Source organism: Rousettus aegyptiacus, unplaced genomic scaffold, assembly GCF_014176215.1.
Source record: "Rousettus aegyptiacus isolate mRouAeg1 unplaced genomic scaffold, mRouAeg1.p scaffold_m13_p_13, whole genome shotgun sequence".
Taxonomy (NCBI): domain Eukaryota; kingdom Metazoa; phylum Chordata; class Mammalia; order Chiroptera; family Pteropodidae; genus Rousettus; species Rousettus aegyptiacus.
The window spans coordinates 62,870,957-62,890,715 of NW_023416288.1; the positions used below are offsets into that span (position 1 = coordinate 62,870,957).

General features: G+C 35.3%; 1 protein-coding gene and 1 pseudogene across 2 annotated transcripts in view; one reads left to right on the plus strand and one right to left on the minus strand.

Annotated features, from left to right (window-relative positions):
* The window catches only part of TNPO3 (transportin 3), a 68,280-nt gene that overhangs the window by 14,550 nt on the left and 33,971 nt on the right, over positions 1-19,759 (plus strand). Inside the window, exons 2-6 of one of the 2 annotated variants that reach the window (XM_016148670.2) lie at positions 8,840-8,970; positions 9,850-10,050; positions 11,000-11,073; positions 12,357-12,513; positions 17,692-17,835. In XM_016148670.2, coding sequence (XP_016004156.1) covers positions 9,928-10,050; positions 11,000-11,073; positions 12,357-12,513; positions 17,692-17,835 — 498 coding nt within the window. In that variant the 5' untranslated portion in view covers positions 8,840-8,970; positions 9,850-9,927. The remainder of the gene's footprint in view (positions 1-8,839; positions 8,971-9,849; positions 10,051-10,999; positions 11,074-12,356; positions 12,514-17,691; positions 17,836-19,759) is intronic. The other variant, XM_016148669.2, reaches the window with a different exon arrangement.
* LOC118610988 lies at positions 1,068-1,186 on the minus strand (annotated as a pseudogene).

Sequence of the window (19,759 nt, forward strand, 5' to 3'; positions counted from 1 at the left end):
ACCTCACAAGATACTGTTTTATACAGTGCAGTGTTCATAAGAGATTTACTTTCATACTTAGCCTTTCCATGATTTTTATGTTTCCATCCAGAATTATTTTCTTTCCTCATAAAGGACATCCTTCTTTGTGGGTTTGTTGTTAGTGAACTTTTTCCTCTTTTATTTTTTTTTCCTTTTTGGTCTTAAAATGTCTTAGTTTTGTTGCATTTTGGAAGAAAGTTTTGCTGGGTTAAAATAACCGATTGGCAGTTATTTTCTTTCAGTACTTTGAAGATGCTTGGTTCCCTTTTTTTTTTGTTAACAAGTCAGCTACCAGTCTAATTGTTGTTCCTTTAAAGATGATACATCTTTTTTCGCCCTGGTTGTTAAGATTTTCCTTTTTTTTTTGGCAGTTCTTTTTTTATTATTATTTATTTTAATTAGTTTCAAGTATACAGTACATTGGTTAGATATCTATATAGTTCATAAAACGATCCCCCCAATTGCTCCCTCCCTCCCCTAACCCTCCACCTAGCCAACGTATTAATGCTAACTGCATTCCCTCTGCTGTGCTCCCCATCCCTGTGACTGTCCACCAGCTACTAATTTGTACTTCTTGAACCCTTCACCCCATTCCCTCATTCCCCCAAACCCTCCTCCCCTCTTCCTTCACCAAATTGTCCAATATATTTGTGAGTCTGTTTTTGATTAGTTTGTTCATTTTGCTCCTTAAATTCCATATATAAGTGAAATCATATAGTGTTTATATTTCTGTCTGACTTAAATACCTCTAGGTCCATCAAAGCAATATCTTTTTCCATCCCCTTCCTTTTAGTCTGTGTGTGTCTTTTAATCTGAAGTGAGTCTTTTGTAACTTTTCTTCTTAAAGAAGTCCCCCCAACATTTCCTGTAATACTGGCTTGGCGATGACAAATTCCTTTAGCTTATTTTTCTCTGGGAAGCTCTTTATCTGTCCTTCAACTCTAAATGATAGCTTTGCTGGATAAAGTATCCTTAGGCAACCCTTGGCTAACCTCACAGATTGCGAGGACCTTGTTAGCTTACAATCCCTTATTTTTTATTTTTTAAGCCTATAGCACCTGGTCTTCCTAGGTGATCTCCCATCCAAGTACCAATCAGACCCAACCCTGCTTAGCTTCCAAAATCAGACAAGATCGGGCTTGTTCAGGGTGGTATGGCCGTAGACTGGATAAAGTATCCTTGGTTATAGATCCTGGGGTCTTCATCTGTCAAGTATTTTGTGCCAGGCCCTTCTGTCCTGCATAGTTTCTTTTGAGAAATCAGCTGCCAGTCTTATGGGTGTTCCCTTTTAAGTAACTATCAGTTTTTCTCTTGCTGCTTTTAATATTCTTTCTTTGTATTTAAACTTTGGCATTTTAATTATCATGGGTCTTGGTGTGGGCCTCTTTGGATCTCTGGTTTGGGGAATTCTCTGAGCTTCCTGGGGTTGTATGTCCATTTCCTTCATTAGGTTAGGGAAGTTTTCCATCATTATTTCTAAAAACAGCTGTTCAGCATCTTGATTTCCTTCTGTTATGCTGATCAGACGGATATTTGGACTCTTAATAGAGTCCCATATTCTCCTCAAATTATTTTTATAGTCTTGGCATCTTATCTCTTGCTGTTCTGATTGCGTGTCCTTGGTTTTCCTGTCCTCTAGATAGGGGGCATTTGATCCTTTTCTTTATTCACTTTGTTTATTCCTTTGTTTAATGTACTTCTCATCTAAGATAATGTGTTCTTTATTTCAGACTGGTTCCTTTTTATAATTTCCATTTTTATGTTTTTTTTTTATCTCTTTATTGAAGTTCTCTATACTTCCCAGAAGTTCATTCAGCATCTTTATAAGCAGTGTTTTGAACTCTGCATCTGTTAGATTACTTGACTTCATTATATCTGGTTCTCTGTTCTTTTCTTTCATATGGTTTCTGCTTCTTTGTCTTCCTATTGTGGCTGCCTTTTGGTGTCTGTTTCTGTATACTAAGCGAAACTCCTAAGTCTCCTGGTCTTATTAGTGTGGATTTGTGAAGTAGGTATCCAGTGTCACAGTCCTGAGAGGGGTTCAGTTGCAGGCCAAACCTAGTCCAAGCCTCTACCCCTCCAGGGCCACCTGTTAAGATTCAGCAAGCAATTCACAAATGCTGTGCTTATAGTTGCCTCAAAAGGCCACACCAGAAACTGAGGCCAGCTGCCTCCAGTGTGAGGCGCTGCTCAGCGAGGAGCACCTGACTCACTGAGGATACACCTGTATGTGGCTTCGGTGGGGCCGCAAGTTGGGGAAGGTGGGGTTTCAGTGAATCCTCTGGGCAGAGTGACCTCTGTCATCCAGTTTGATGTCATGGCTATGGTGGTGCTGTGTCTCGTGCACTGGTATGGGGGAGGGCTCAACAGGGAACAATGTATACTGCTGGCACTTCTGTACAGAGGAGTCTCACCTCGGCCTTTAATCCAACATCTCCCTGTAAGTCCCTGGTGCACCCAGTGTGCAGCCAAATCAGCACTGGTGCTCAGAGTGAGCAGGTCCATCACCTCGAAAATCCACTTGTGGACGTAGCCCCTTTAAAAGGCGTCTGCCGCAGACACAGTCTCTGCAGCCTCCGTCCCACTCAGCCCCAGGTCCTCGTCCGGTCCCACCCTCCAGTGCTGCAGGGTGACTTCCTGTATTTCTCTCTAGCTGTATGGTTTGTTCATCTAGATCCCAGGCAACTTCTTCCCACTGCTGCCCTTTGTTTCCGTCACAACCCCAGTCTGGTTGCCAGAGGGATGAATAGAGATCCCACCATCCACGCCATTTCTTTTTCCCTCTCTCTCTCTTTTTTTTTTTAATAATCTTGTTATGATATTCCTAGGTGTGGTTTTTCTGCCCAAAGGGTTTCTAGAACTTCTTAAATTTGTAGCTTGCTGTCTTTTATAAGTTTGTAAATTTCTCAGCCATTATTTTTAGTGCTTCTGCCCCATTTTTTTCTGTTCCTTGTGGTATTTCAGTTATATGTATGTTAGACTTTTTCACTATGGATTCTTCCCATCTTTACTGTCTGTCCTTTTTTGAATTTGTGCTTCGGTGTTGTTATTTTCTGTTGGCCTCTTTTCTATTCTGGTAATCCTTTCTTCAGTTGTCTTATTTTCTGTTTAACTCTTCCATTAGGTTCTTAATTTAAACTACTATATTTTCAGTTCTAGATTTTCATTTGATTCTTTTTTATAGATTCTATTTCTTCATGGAAAGTCTCCAAAATGTCTCCTAATTCATTAAGTATATTAATCAGTTACTTTTTCCCAACTGTTCACTTTGAAAAATTCATAACTTGAAAGAATTGTACAGTGAACATTGATATACTCTTCTCAGTTTGACAGTGCCCCAATTGCTTTTTTTTATTTTAATAGTCTCTGGCCCTGTTTGTTCTCTGTATATTTTTTTAGCCTTTTGGAATTAAAGTGCAGACTTCATAATGCTGTACCGCTAAAACATTTTGACACATATCTTATAACAAGGACATTTTTCTAAACTAAAACCATTGTCACTCTCAAGAAATTTAACATTGACATAGTAGGATTATCTAATACACAGTCTATATTTCAAGTTTATCAATTGTTGCAGTTACAGATTTCTGGCTTTTAAAAAAAATTATTTTTCCTAATCCTGGATCAAGTAAAAGATAATGTATTTCTTGTAGTTTTTATGTCTCTTCAGTTCTGGGGTGTTTTTTCTTTTATGATAGTGATGTTAAAAAACAAATCCAGGCCTATTTGTCCTTGTATTTAATATGCCCCACTGTTTAGATTTGTCTAGTTGTTTTCCTATGATTGCATTCAGGTTAAAGTTTTTGGAAGAGTACTATATGGCTGATTTGTCGTTTTCAGTGAATCACATTAGAAGTCACACAAAATGTTTGTCCTATTATTGGTGATGTTACATTTATCACTTCAGTTAAGACATCCCAATTATTTTAATTCTCATTTAATAATTCCATTACCTAGATAAATTATTTCTTGTTATCTCCCCCTTCCCTTTTTTATTATCATTTAGTCTTGCTTTTGTTTAATACTGGGTATACCGTTTGTGAAAAGTTGAAGAGATTTTTTTCCTGAGGTGATATCTTTTGCTTCAAGCATATCTTTATGATAGGATGAGATCCTTTTAATCTAAAAAGGGGTTGAACAGATTCTTAAATATGTTTGTCTTTCTCTTGGTAAAATATACATAACCTAAAATTTACCATTCTAAAGTGCATAATTCAGTGACAAGTACATACACATTGCTGTACCACTGTATCACCACAGGCCATCTCCAGAACTTTTTCATCTTCTCCAACTGAAACTCTGTACCCATTAAACAGTAACTCCCCATTATTCCCTCCCCTGAACTTCTGGCAACCAAAATTCTAACTTCGTTTCTATTAATTTGACTATTCTAGGTAACTCATTTAAATGTAATCATAAATACTTGTCCTTCTGTGTCTGACTTATTTCACTTAGCATAATGTATGTCTTCAAGGTTTATCCATGTTGTAACATGTCATGGTATGAATAATGTATCTATATACCATGTTTTGTTCATCTGTCAGTGAATATCTGAGTTGTTTTCAATGTTATTGTGAATAATGCTGCAATGAACATGGGTGTGCAAATATCTTTTCAAGATCTTATTTTCAATTATTTTGGTTGTATACCCAGAAGTGGAATTGCTGGATCATATGGTAGTTCTGTTTATAATATTTCAAGGAACCTCCATACTGTTTTACATAGTGGCTGCACTGTTTACATTCCCACCAACAGTGCACAAGTGTTCCGATATCTCATCATATCTCCTCACTAATACATGTTTGTTTGTTTGTTTTTGATAGTGGCCATCATAACAGGTGCGAAGTGATATCTAATTGTGGTTTTGATTTGCATTTTCCTGATAGTGACGTGTTAAGCATCTTTTCATATGCTTATTGGCCATTTTTATATCATCTTTAGAGAAATGTCTTTTTAGGTCTTTTGCATAATTTGGGTTTTGTTGAGTTGTAGGAGTTTTTTAATAAATTCCCAATATTAAACCCTTATCAGAGAGTTTTCAAATATTTTCTCCCATTCTGTAGGTTGCTTTTTTACACTGTTGATTGTTTCCTTCTCTGGGCAGATGTTTTAAAGTTTGCTGTAGTCTCATTTGTCTATTATTGCTTTTATTTCTTGTGCTTTTGGTGTCATATCTATTCAATCATATTTAATGTTGTGAAACCCTCCCCCCGTCATGTTTTCTTCTGGGAGTTAGTTTCAGTTTTTACATTTAGGTCTTTAATCCATTTTGAGTTAATTTTTGTTATTTGATCAAACCTCTTTCTTTTGCATATGGCTATGCAGTTTTCCCAACACTATTTGTTAAAGAGACTTTTCCTTTCCTCATTGTGTAGTTTTGGCACCCTTGTCAAAGATATTTGACTACATTTGAGAGACTCTGTCATTTGTCTGTGTATCTGTCATTATGCCTGAACCATACTATTTTGATTACTGCGGTGTTATAATACATTTTTTCTTTTCTTTCTTTCTTTTTTTTTTGAGTCTAGATAAGTTTATTGTCATTCAAATGTATTATTCAAAAAGAAATACAGAAATTGGGTCAGAGTTTATGAAAAGATTAAAAAATGCAGGTTTGAATATGTTGCTTTGTTTACATCTGGGATCAGCCTCTCCCTGACATCACGCACAGCAGCTGCTGCTTTGCAGACACAGCCCTAGGCACACTGGCCACAGCCCACGGGCAGCAGCAGCTCTTCTTGCCGGAGGTGCATCTGCAGTCTTTGCATTTGCAGGAGTCAGCGCAGGTGCAGGAGCCACCAGTGGGGCAGGAGCAGCTGGGGTCCATTTCGAGGAGAGGTGAGGCAGGAGCCCCAAAGTAAGAGGTGAAGAGGAACTTGTGCTAATGCAATGCGTGGTTGTAATAAATTTTGAAATTGAGAATGTGAGACCTCCAACTTTGTGAACTCCCAGCTTTGTTCTTCTTTTTCAACATTGTTTTAGCTATTCTGGGTTCCTTGAAATTCCATGTGGATTTTCTGATGGATTTTTCTGTTTCTGCAAAAAACATTGGGATTTTGATAGGGGTTGCATTGACTCTGTAGATCACTTTGGGTAGTGTTGACAGTCCTTGAACACAGGATGTCTTTCCATTTATTGGTGTCTTTAATTCCTTTCAGTATTGTCTTGTAGTTTTCAGTACAGTATAGTCTTTTTGCCTTCTCGCTTTATTCCTATTTTGTTCTTTTTGATGCTATTATAAATGTAATTGTTTTCTTAATTTCCTTTTAAGAATCTTCATTGTTAGTGTATAAAAAGTGATTTCGGGGTGTTGATTTTGTATTTTGCAGCTTTGCTGAATTCATTTATTTAGTTGTAAGAGGTTTGGGGGGCATCTTTAGGGTTTTCTACAAATGATTGTATCATATGTGAGCAGACATCATTTTACCTCTTCCTGTCCAATTTTGATGCCTTTTATTTCTTTTTCTTGCCTAATTGGTCTGGCTAGAACTCCCAGGACTATGTTGAATAGTAGTGGCAAAATTAGGTATCCTTATTTCACTTGGGAAAGACTTCATACTAGTTCAATGTAATAGGTAATACTGAGGGGTTGTTTGTTTTGTTCTATTTTGTTTTTAAACAGATATAGAACATCACACAAAACAAATGTATAAATTGGTGGATACTGTATATAGGTACCCTTATGCCCACCACCCACGTCAAGAAATAGAACTTTACTGGCTACTCCAGAGGTCTTTCTTGTGCCCTTTATAGTTTTATCACCCAAGTAGGTATTCTTCCGCATTGTACTTCAGTCTTGCTGGTTATTTTTATTTTTAAAGTACGTCTTTTGTGCGTCTTAATCTTCAGGTTCTCTTTCTTTCTCTCTCTGTGGATTATTTATCTATTGAGAAATCTGGGCCATTCGATGTGTTGAGTTTCCTCATAATCGGGATTTTGCTGATTGCATAGTTGCGATGCGGTTCTACTTTCCTCTGTATTTCTTGCAAATTTCCAGCTGGATCCAGAGGCTTGATCCAGCTTTGAACCTCTTGTCATTGCGCTGTCCTCTTCTTTCATCAGGATGCACATACTATCCGATTGTCTTTCTCATGATCTCCTATGAAACAGATTGCCTCAGAACATAGTGACTTAAAACAAAAACTATTTCACTGTATCTCATAACTTTGTAGGTAATGAATTCAAACGGGGCTCCGTGCCGGTGTGGTGGCTCTGAGATGGCTTCATGTACATGCTTGACACTCTGGTAGGAATGGTTGTAAAGCTAGACTTAGCTGGGTTCCTTTCCATGACTTTCCAGAGACTGCCTGGTCTCTTTACGTTGTCTCTCCAGCAGAGCAGTCTGAGTTCTTAAATGGTAAATGTCAAAGTATTTGTGGACGTAAAGTAAAACCACCACAGTAACTAATAAGTATACCTTGATATATTTCTCTTTAAAGTTTTAACTTTTATCATTTATACATTAATCTTGCCTGTAATAATTATTACGGTAGTGTTCTAATGGTGATTTTCTATTTCTCCTATTCCTTCTACATTCATTAACTAGTATTCTTCCTTTAAAACGATGTCTTGTATCCTACATATAACTTCTTGCATGTTATTTATTCAATTGTTATTCACATCAATATGGATTTATGGGTATTTGTTTATTTTTGAGTAATACTCCAGTGCTATCATAATTAATTTCGTTATTCCCGGTTTTCTAGCTTCGGCCATTGGAAGCTCTTTCAGATTGGTTCCTGTGTCCTTTGGACTTTAGGCTAGTTTTTAAAATCCTTTTCTGGCTTGCTTTTCTTGTAGGGATATGATTCTATTCATTATCTCCAGTCCCATCCCCCTGCCCCGACCATGCTATATATATGGCATTTGCTTATTTTTCGTGAAATTAAATTAGTTTTCCTGAACTTTTAGGAGATGTGGTTAAGGATAGTATTTCCAACTTCGGAGAACTTCCTTTTCTGTTGTTTTCAGGTATTTATTTACAAATACAGTGGTTTTATTTCCAAGATTTCTAGCTTTGTTACCATCTCCTTTTCTTCCTTTGTCTATTGTACTTGTCCTATGTAATTTCCATACTGTTCCCAGCACTTTCTCCTTAGTTTGGAGCCCTGTCCTGGCTCTTCAGTTTCAAGAGTTAATAGAGGCTAGACTTTTTGTTCCATCTCCTTAAACCTTAGGTTAGGGAGACCTCTTCCACTCACCTCTTTTACTCACCAAAACCTCTTCCATTTGGAAATCTTATCCTCTAATTAGCTCTCTTTGCTTTTTAGTGAATACCTGTTGGCTCTTTTAGAGTTCCTCTGCTCTTATATCCCTTAGCTACCTGGTCGTTTCCCTCTGCTTCTGCTTTTACTGAAGCTGAAACTATATAGATCTTATAGATTTCACTGATTTGTCCCCAACCATGTATATTTTGGGGTTCTTGGAGATAACTAGATAACATCTAGTTTTGTTTTAAATGTCCATTGTGCTTTGGTTTTGCTCTTTAATTGCTCTGTTTTTATGAGCATTTATGGAGATTACAAAATTTTGTAGAATATTTCTGTTATTTTTTTAAATATCAGTGTGAGCCAAATATATTTTGATGGCATATTAAATCATAGATATGATTGGGTTACTGATTAAATAATAGATGGCTAAAAACTATATGGCTGGCAGATTTTTTGCAACATGCTGGGGTACAAAGTCTAAAAAAAGTAATAAAACACATTTTATCTAGAAAAAAGTTAATGTTTCCCGCTTATTTTCCACCAACTTATTGATTTAAAGTTAAACTTTATGTCAATAAACCTGTCTTAAGTTTCATGGTCTTTTTTAGTTTACTTTGGGAACTTGTACAGGCCATTTATTCTGCCTGTTTCCTTGACTTCCTGTTTATCTTTGGAAATATCTTGAAGAATCACTATGTATTACTTGTGAAGTGCTCTATCGTCATAAGAACTTGAGTAGGTAAATCTGTTATCTCTCTTCACAGTTGGCTCTATTCCTAAATTAAGATTGAAAATTTTTTTTAGTCCACCACTGCCAGTCCATTTTAGCTTTCTCCCATGAAGAGGCAGTTTGGTGTCAAATTGCTTTAGAATTTATCAGTTGTTAATTGACTGCCTATTGTGTACTATACAATTTTGTTCTCAAAGTTATTTTTCAAAATGGAATTCCCTTTTATAACTATGATGAGTTAGAGACCAGATTCTATGCTTTTGTTCTATTATTTCTGTAAATACATTTATTTTCTCCTGTGAAAACAATTTTAGTAGCATGTATAACACTTTGCCAAATATAAATACATCAAAAAATAACGAAGTATGTGAAATATTCACTTGGGGTAAGGTAGCTTTTCTTCTGTTTTATTCAGGAACTAAAGATTGAAATGTAAGCCTATTGAGACCACTATGAAATATATTCTTCTATTTATAGATATATTAAAATAGTTTCTGAGACTTAATTTGCAGAGTGAGCAGAGCTTATTTAAGTGGAAAAGAGAAGAAACATCCAACCTATAAATGAGGGTTGGAAAGTTATATAACTTTAGGGATATTTTTCTTTGTATTCTTCCCTCCACACAATTACTGACTCTCATCAGCAAGATTAGCTCTATTGTTAATTGATAACTCTTGTGACTTTCTAGAATGAGTCAGAATATTTTAGTAATATTTTTGTTGAACAGGGTCTATAAATATATAATTTGAAGTATTAGCTGAATTTATGGGTAATTTAGCTTGTCAGATTTTTAAAAATTATACTTAGGTCTAAATATGTTTGTATGTATTGAGGTTATATGATATTAAAATTATTTAGAAATATCTCTTTTATCTGATCTGCTTTTAGGTTCATGCATGGGAGATTTCAGACCAGTTGTTACAGATTCGACAGGATGTGGAATCATGCTATTTTGCTGCCCAGACCATGAAAATGAAGATTCAGACCTCTTTTTATGAGCTCCCCACAGACTCTCATGCCTCTTTACGGGACTCATTACTAACCCATATCCAGAACTTGAAAGACTTGTCACCTGTCATTGTAACACAGGTAAATTCTATGCTTCTCATTAGGGAAATGTCTAAGGCCATTTGGATTCATCAGGTTAATTTTAATTGACATTACCAGGCCATGTGAAGTAATGTGAACAACTTTCTTGTACACTAATTGCTGTATTCGTGGATAGAAAGTGAAATTTTAAACCTTTTATGTTAATCTTAGAGTTCATTTGATTTTAACTTGAATATCAGAAGCGGGGGAAGTGAATATAGTTGGTCACAGGCAGCCATGTGCCCTCCCCCTTCCCCCACACTGTTAAATTGCAGATGATATAAATACTGTACTGTTCAGGGTCAGAGGTCTGCCTTTAATTACCTTTAAAAGAATCTTTTCTGGACAAATTGGCTCGTAAAAGTCTCACAAATTATATGGTGAAGTAGTTCATTTGGCTTTTCCCCCTTAGACAGGGAAATATGGTAGGAAGGAAAACTGGAAGCTTCAGTGAATACATACTCACGTGTGTTCTCTGCCTGGCATAGAAGTGCCCTTGAAGAGGAAGGAGGCTTTTGCATAAGGCTTCAAGATGAGAAATGGAAAGAGAAGGGAAATGGCAATCCATTACTTGAGGAGTGAGTCAATGGGCTGACTTTGTCAGTAGCTTTGGCCTTTTGGCAGAGTATAATTTATCTGTCCATGAAGTTCTATGGTATTGCCAAATAAAAGTAAGTATTGATATATTCTGAGGAAAATCTACAGTCTGTTCTTGTTATTTTTTTTGTTTGTTTCTCATTGTTAAGGTTACCTTTTAAATCCCAGCAATTTGTAGTTGAGTTTACATGATACAGGTAGTTGTGGGGGTGACGGGAGGAGGAGAGTGTCAGTCTTACTTGTCATATTGTTTGGAAGAAATTTAGTTTTTTTGCTTTTCAATGAACATTGATGATAACTCTTTCTGCTCATCTGTGTTCTATTCATATATTTAATCTCTCTTCTTATTCAGCTGGCTTTAGCAATAGCTGACCTTGCCCTACAGATGCCTTCCTGGAAAGGATGTGTACAAACGTTGGTGGAAAAGTAAGTTAACTTGTATCGACTATATGCTAGCATTTGGAATTACCATTAACCTACACAGAGAAGTTTGTTAGCAATAGCTATACATTTAGACTGTTTCCCCAAACTCTTAACATAGAATTATTTATTGTTAACCTTTGCTGTGTTAAAAGAAAATCATTTAAAATTTAAATGCTACAGAAATATGTTGTGTGGGACATTAAAGACCTTTATAATTTATACACACACATATCACTTGAATTAACTGCAGTAACGTCTTTCACTGTGCCATGGATCACTCTCACTGACTGACATATCAGCAATTCTATAAAAATATTGTCATAATGTTTAAGATAATATTAAATTGAAAATTGTTATAAGAATATACGTTCTTACCAGTTGGGGGTTGTTTTATGTCTGTCAAAGGGACAATATTATTATTTGATACATGGAGCTTGCTACTTTGAATAAAGCATTTTCTCATGGTCTTAGCAGGATAATCTTGATATTAGTTTGCATTTTGGCATTTAGTCAAGAAATTATTTTTGGAAAAAGTAGATGTCCTTTTTACCTCCAACTACAGTGTGTTATTAAAGACTATATGGATAGTTTCATTTTTGTTTTAAGTAAATTTTTATTAAGAAAATTAACATGATCTTTGAAAAAATTCTAACAGTATGGAAGCTTTCAAAGAAAAAGTGAACACTTTCCTCTCTCTATATTCCTATATTTCATAAGTAACCACTATCAGTGATTGGCTATATAGCCCTCTAGACTTTCAAGTATTTTATAATAGATAGGTACATACATGTTTTAGTCTACATATGTCTGTGTATGTATTTGGTCACTCATATATAATATGTTTCATATACTTTTTTCACTTAATACATTGTGGGCATCTTTTCATGTTGTAGCATGGATATCTCATTAGAATGGCTATGTATGTTCCATTGTATGACTGTAAGCTTTTTTATCCTGTTTGATTATGGAGGACCTTCATATTTTCCCAGTATGTTTGCTATTGTAAAATAGCACTGCAGTGCCCATCTTTGTATACTTCATATGCACATGTGATTTTTTCGAAGAAGTAAGTTTTGGAAGTGAAATTGTGGGATCAAAGATTATGAAAGTCGAAATTTTGATTTTCAGATCCCTTTTCAAAAAGTTATATCTATTTTTTCTCTTTAATGGCAGTGAGAATGCTGCTATGCTGGCATAGGCATAGGTTATTCTGATGGTTGTCGTTACCTTAACGCGATTGTGTTTTCTTGAACTCTAAGTAACTTATATCTCCTCTTCTTTTCCAGATATAGCAATGATGTAACCTCCCTGCCTTTTCTGCTGGAGATCCTTACAGTGTTACCTGAAGAAGTACATAGTCGTTCCTTACGAATTGGAGCTAACCGTCGCACAGAAATTATAGAAGATTTGGCCTTCTACTCTAGTACAGTGGTATCTCTATTGGTGAGTAGGTTTGAAATGCTAAGTTGCTGCCTATGGGCAAAAAACTATAGTGGTTATTTGTAATTCATTTGCATTATTGTGAATAGCTTTCTTTTGCAAAATTTGGTAATGATATTACTGTCATTTATATAACACTTTACAACTAAAAAATACTTTCAGAAACTTTACTTTTTGAGCTTCTAAGAAATGTTTATGAGGGTGGTGTTATCTTCACTTTATAAATGAGAAACAGGCTTTAGAAATACAGAACTGTTAATTCAGAATTTGAACTTGGGCCTTATGATTACATATTCCTTGTTCTCCCTGATGCTAACTGTCAGCTCTTGATGAAGGGCCATGCTAAGGGAAGTGTGTATACATTTTCTTAAGGAAAATATCTTCTTTTAAGGATGAACCGAGATAGATTTTGATAGGGTGGTGGTACAAGACTTTACTTGATCTTTGAGCAATATCATAATTATAGATTAGCTAATATTATACCATCATTTTTAAAAGAGTTAAATGTAATCATATCCTTTTCAATTAGGTGGAAACTTTAATGCTATAGACCAGGGGTAGGCAAATTTATGATCCATGGGTTGGTTGGTCACCTAGTTTTCTAAGTAAAATTTCATTGGAGTCATGCCCATTCACTTACACATTGTGTCCATAATTTTGGGTTAAAGTGGCAGAATTGAGTAGTTTTCACAGAGATTACATATGGTCTGCAAAGCCTAAAATATTTACTGTCTGGCCCTTTATAGAAAATATTTGCTGGTTCTTGAACTTAGATGGTATTCAATTGATTATCTAGCCCACATCTTATTTTTAGGTCTTTATAGTCCAGCTCAATTTTCTCAAACATGTGGTTATAGTAAATTATTTTCAGGGATTTATATCATACCGCAACATCATAGAACTTTTAATTTGAAAAAACAGAATTTTGTTTAAAATTGTGTTCAGTTTGGTATTAGAAACTCATTGAAAAATTCTTGTAAGTTAATATAGACAAAGCAAATTAGGTTCAAGCCATCTAGAGATCATACCTTTAACCTTTTAGTACATATCTTCTGTGAACATAATGTACAGATTTTTAAAATCCAGATGAGATACTTTATCATTCTGTAGCCAGCTTTTTTAGTCATACAGCTTTATCTTTCCATTGCAGTAAATTTTTACATCATCTAATATATATCCAGGCTATATTCATATTTGTCAATGTTGACCATAAACTAAAAGTCAACCAGGTATTTTTTCTGCAAAGTGGATTTGGAAAAAAAAAAAAAAAAAGACATGGTGAGCCAGATGCACGAAAATGAAGTATGAAGAAGCAGGAAGTTCTTTTCAGAGGGGAAGATGAAATCAAGGGGAAGGGCTCTTATAACCTTAGAGAACTTTCTCAAGCTCGTGGGACCAACATGGAGTGTGAGAGCGCCTCCTGCAGGCCCTCCCAATTCCTGTCTTGGATTAAGGTCTCTGTCATAAATTTTGATATCACATATTTACAGCCTTTTTCCAAATCAGTATCCAGTCTAGAACCATTCCTTGTATCAGGTTATTCCTTTTCCTTTTTCAAAGTGACATTGATTTGTTGAAGAGATTGGACCAGTTCTATAAAATATCTGAACTTCTGAGTTTTCTGGTTGCCTTGTCTTTGTTTCATTTAGCTTATTTTTCTGTTCTCTGTAATTATTCTAATTGGAAGTTATATTTAAAGCAGCCCTTCTTATAAAGAGATTCTTTAGGAGAATTAAGCCTTAATGCTTTAAGACATCTATTGAATGTAATGAATTTTCTCCTGTGCATTAATAATAGTACCAGCTATATACCATCCTTAGGATAATTGAGAAAATAGTCACTCAAATCATTGTCTGCAGGACTTAATTCTTTCCCTGGCTGAGAAAGACTAAAAGGCTCGATGAATTAATTTTAAAAGGTAAACATTTTTGGCTGGAACACATTGCAGGTACTTCATGTGTATCTCATTGATAAATACTTTTTGGTTGATCTTCCATTAGTAATGCTAGGAGTGACTGGATTAAGATGATGACAGTCTGATTCTTGTATTTATGAAGTTAGTTTTTCCCTTTGTGTTATAATGCAGTTTGTTTGATGGTAGTTTATTTTACAAATGTCCAATTCCATATCAACCTTTTGCTTAATGGTTTTAAATTCTAGTTTATAATTGCCTGAATTTATAATTTAGTCAATAAATGTGGTTTGCAAAATAATGTTTTATTAATTGTATAATTCATTCTACTATATGTTAGTTGGCATTCTTCTGAGTCTCTACCAGAAAAGCAGAATGTCTTAATTCTTTTTTAATTTCCTGTTTTCAAATAAGGATTTGTTTTAAAGGTGCCTCAAATACTACTGTGTGTGTATATGGGATTTTTTGTTTGTTTTTGTTTTTTTCTGGCTTTCCTTTTATGGAGTATTATGGATTTTCTTTGATTCAGGGTCTCCACTAAAATCATTCTTTTGATATTTAAAATGTTATAACTTTGGCCACTGGAGCACTTTTTTTGTTTCTTAACATAAAAGATAACTAATACTCATCTCGTGACCTCCTTGTCCCAGATCTAAAATCTTTGGTTCATGTTAATATCAGTCTGGGTCCAGTTAGATGAGAGAAATCACACAGTGATATGTGGGAACATTTAATGTAAAGAATGAGTAATTCTAATAGATTACAGTAATGAAGGATTGTCTAGTAAGAAGTAAAGACAGCTCTAAAGAATATAAACAGATAACAATAAAACAAATTAATTGGGGGGAGGGAACAGATACAAGGCTAAGATAGAGTTTCCAAGGAAGACAGAAAGCCAGACCATATTGGATAGGGCATAGCCATGGTAGAGAAGTCATTGTGGTACTGCATGCTGCTAGAAAATCTGTCCTTTTGAACTTGCTGGAAATCTGCTTTTTAAGAAGCCCAAGAAAGCTGTTCAAGGGAGGTGTCTCACCAAAGATACTCTATCACAAAATCACCTGAGTGTGGGAGTACGAGGGAAAGCTGCTGGACATGGCACTGCAAGAGCCGGGCAGAGGGGTGGCAGAGGGGATAGTTGGATAGGCCTTGAAAAGAATGGACATCCCTTTCAAGGTATCTGTTTCCGATGAAGTTATTACAGGGCTTTAAATCTAAGGAAAGCTAGTCTTTAGTCTTCCCAGTCACTGGAAGGCAGGCTACTTCCACTGGTAAGGGAGACTCAGGAGTGACCTGGGGGGGCGAGGGGTCCAGATTATCAATTTCATTAGTGTCCAAGCAGATGTCTACATTCCAAACTTCAGAATCCCATTTTTTACCAATTTTCTAACTTTCTCATGAGAAACTTGGTAAAATTGTAAATTTGACTGTTTTTAATTCAACAAGCAGTACAATAACATTTTGTGTATGAGCTGTCATTGAAGCCCTCTGGTTTTCAAACTGTGACTTAAGCTGGGAATTAATGGACCTGAGCTTTTCATTTTCTTTTTGTAAGCACTCAAGTGAAGTCAAAAGAATCCAGTCGACACTACTATCTTTAAAGCCATCATTACTGATACAGTGGTCAAGTGCAGCAGCCACTTGGGCTCCCAGGACACATGCTTGACTTAGCACTTCCTCATATTTGACAACAGGTGATAGATTGATTTGTTGTGATGAAATCTGAAAAATATATCCCTGTTGTACCTAATAAAGTCTACAATTCTGTCATGTAGTTTGTTATGTTATAGAATCCAGAGGATGAAATTAGTCCAAAATTGCCAAGAAAAATAGGCATTTGTCTGTAATACCAGGTACCTTTTTCATTCAGTTAATGGTTCTATTCCATCTCATTTTCTTACCAGTATTACACTTTTGTGGTCTTTTCAGATGGACCCATTCTTAAATATTATATTAAACTTTTCAGCATTTTTAATATTGTTCACCTATAAGAATAGCTGAACTTAGCCTTGCCTCTAATATATTTTTCTTCCTTTGTTTATTCTTTACCTCTGCTGTATTTTTACTGATGAACTCTTTTGGCAGTTATCCTTCAGCTTTTGAGGCCTTACTTTGAGAGAGAGTTTTTAATATAGTTCTCAAAGAGGAACTGAAAGTAACTTCTTAGTTCTAAAGCTTTATGGTGTGGTATGGGTTTGATTTAATTAGCAGAATTTCTTCAACTACTTTTAGATATAAGGTTTTCCTAAAACTGCATCCTTATGTTGGTTGGTAGAACACACAGTCAAGTTTTTTCATTTGTAAACATGCTTCAGTAAAATTGAGATGTCATTTAGAAACCATAAAGGCCAAGCAGTTTATATCTAAAGCTTCAAAGATTTAAATGTGTATGATGTGTGTGTCATTGGTTGGTTGTGGTTTCCATGAACTTACTTGAATCATTTCATGTTTCCTCATTTCAATTCAATTCAGTACAATTCAGACTAATAAGTATGCAGTCATGATCGTCGGATGCTGCACATATAGGGAGAGCATGGCTACCTAGAAGTACAGGTGTCAGCATTTAGATCAATTCTGGATGCCATGCCCCCCATGCCTCCTACACCCCATGGCAATTATGTCTCTAACTTGTTGCCTGTAAAAGTTATTTTAAAACATGTTTTGTTTAGAAAAATTTGTATTACACTTCACTTTGGAAAAATATATTACAAAAACAGTTCGCAAAGAGAAATAGTGGTGAGTTTTCGTCTGACTTTTCATTTTATCTCTTTTTCTAAACTATCACATTTATAGTAGTGTCACTTTCTGTGTAATGGCATATTTGGTTGAGTATTCAGGTGCTGAAGCTGAAACATTAGCTTTTCATGTGGGAATATACAGCATGACTAACTTATTTCTACTCTATAGAATCAGCTGATAGATGAGTACTACTTTAAAGACAGTTCTATTGATAAGATTCCATTAATGCAGAAGTGGGATCTAAGAAAAAGTTATTTCTGAAACAATCTACCTTTGGGCAAGTCTATAACCTCTCTGTAACTTAACTTCCCAATTGAAAAAGTGGAGATATTAAAAAATACCTATCTATAGAGTTTTTGTGGGGATTAAATGAATTAAGAGTGTTGAGAACAGTCTGGCACTTACAAAGCACTTTTTAAATGTTAAATGTTACTATTGTCATCCTTTTCATTATTACATCTGTAAGGCGATCGTAATAGTGGTTTAAATATAAAGATTCACATCATTTTAATTTTTTTTCTTTTTTTCAGATGACCTGTGTAGAAAAAGCAGGAACAGATGAGAAAATGCTTATGAAGGTCTTTCGCTGTTTGGGAAGTTGGTTTAACTTAGGCGTTTTGGACAGTAACTTCATGGCTAACAATAAGTTACTAGCACTCCTTTTTGAGGTTTTGGTAAGTAATGGCTTTGTTTATGAAAGGATTCCCACCACATAGTCACAAACTGCTTAAGTAACAAACCTTCTAGGACATAACAGTGTTTTCAGATTTCTGCACAGTGGTTGGAAGGCATATAGTAGAAAAGCAGCAGTGTCCCTTGTTGCCAATACCAAATTAAGGTATTAGTTTTAATGTTCAAAACAGAATGTAGTTAGGTTTAATAGGAAAGTAGTCTTATATGTAGATCAGTGATTTACAGATTAAAATCCAAGTAACAAGAGTATTGGTTTCTTGTTTTAGAATTATAAAGTTGTGCCTTTTAATAATGTTCATTGGTTCTTTGAGACCATTATAGATCAAAATATTATCTTTGTCGCTGAGATAATTAAACATCACGGTATGTATAGGATGGATTTGGGGATTTTGAGAGTAAGAATTAATGTCTTTTTATATGCTTGTGCAATTCTTCCTTAAACTCTGAAAGTAATAATGCCTAGTAATTATGCATTCCTTTGTCTTTGTTGATAGGAGTGAGTGCGTGCTTATAATAAAACTAGTGTTAGAACAAGAAACAGCAATATCTCAAGCACAAATACTGAGCAGGTCTTTGCAGATGAGAGTGACTGTGTCTCTTTCTCCTGAATGGTTTCCATCTGTGAAAACATTTTAGTATGAAAGCTCTGTGTATGATGGTCGTATGCTAGGACACTGTCATTTAGAAGATGATAGCATGATACTAGATCGATAGCAAATTAAAGAAAGAAAGGAAAAGCACATTCTTCAAGGAGACATTTTTGGCGTTATTAGCGTCTTTTTATTTTCATTCTTTCACCAGAATAAGCCTCAGGATGCTAATAATTATTTTGCTAATGATTGGTTTTGTCTCCATGTCTGTTGATGCCCTACCTCAATAATGATAATTTTGATTCTCCTCTTACAAAATCGTGTGAAGAGTAGTCAATATAAATACATTAAAATCCCACTTTTGTTTTAAAAACTTATAAATATGTTTACATATGAATGGAGGACAGTCTAGAATACACTTTAAACTTAAAGCAGTGGTGACTTCTGGGAGTCGAGGTTAGAGTAAGAAACAAGCTAGGTACCATGCTAGGATTATATTATCTTTTCTGCTGATCCAGTGTCAAGACCCTTCTGTCAGTTAAAAGAAGAGTTTTTCTAGAATCAGTGTCAGATACATTCTCATTCATACATTCATTCAGATGTTCAACATCATGCCATATTTATTTTGTTTGGACCACAACTTTCTCATATAGTTCTTTCTCCTATAGTTATTTTAAAACTTTAAAAATTTTAATACTTGACGTATGCAAAAGAATAAATCCAAATGTTTATTTAACTTTTAAAATATAGTAATACAATTAATAGTTTTGAATTCACCACTTAATCTGAGTAACCTGATGAATAATTTGCATTTGTGTGCTTTCCTATTTGTATAGCTACCCGCCCCCCCCCTCGAGATTCTCGGTGTCCTCAATTTTTATTATTCACAAAAGATTAATATGTGTTCACTGAATTTAACCAACCTCTCAACTGTACTCTCCTGAATAGAAACCCTCTAGGCCTCCCTCCTTGAACCTTCTGATCTGCTCTAATTTGTATCAGTTGTAGGGAAACATTTCTTTTTTTTAACGCCTACAGGGCCCATCTTCCATCCAGGTACTAACCAGGCCCGACCCTGCTTATCTTCCTAGATCAGCCGGGATCAGGCATGTTTAGGGTGGCATGGCTGTAGACTGTATCAGTTGCTCTTTAGATCTGTTGTCCAGCTATCACCCTGGGACTTCTCTTTACTATGTTTCTGGAATGGATTATCTGTTTTTGAGCATTCTCAAATAAACTTCCTCAGAAGGATATGTGGGAAGTAAACTTTGAGTTTTCCCATGCTTGAGAAATATTTTTACTTTACTTTCATTCT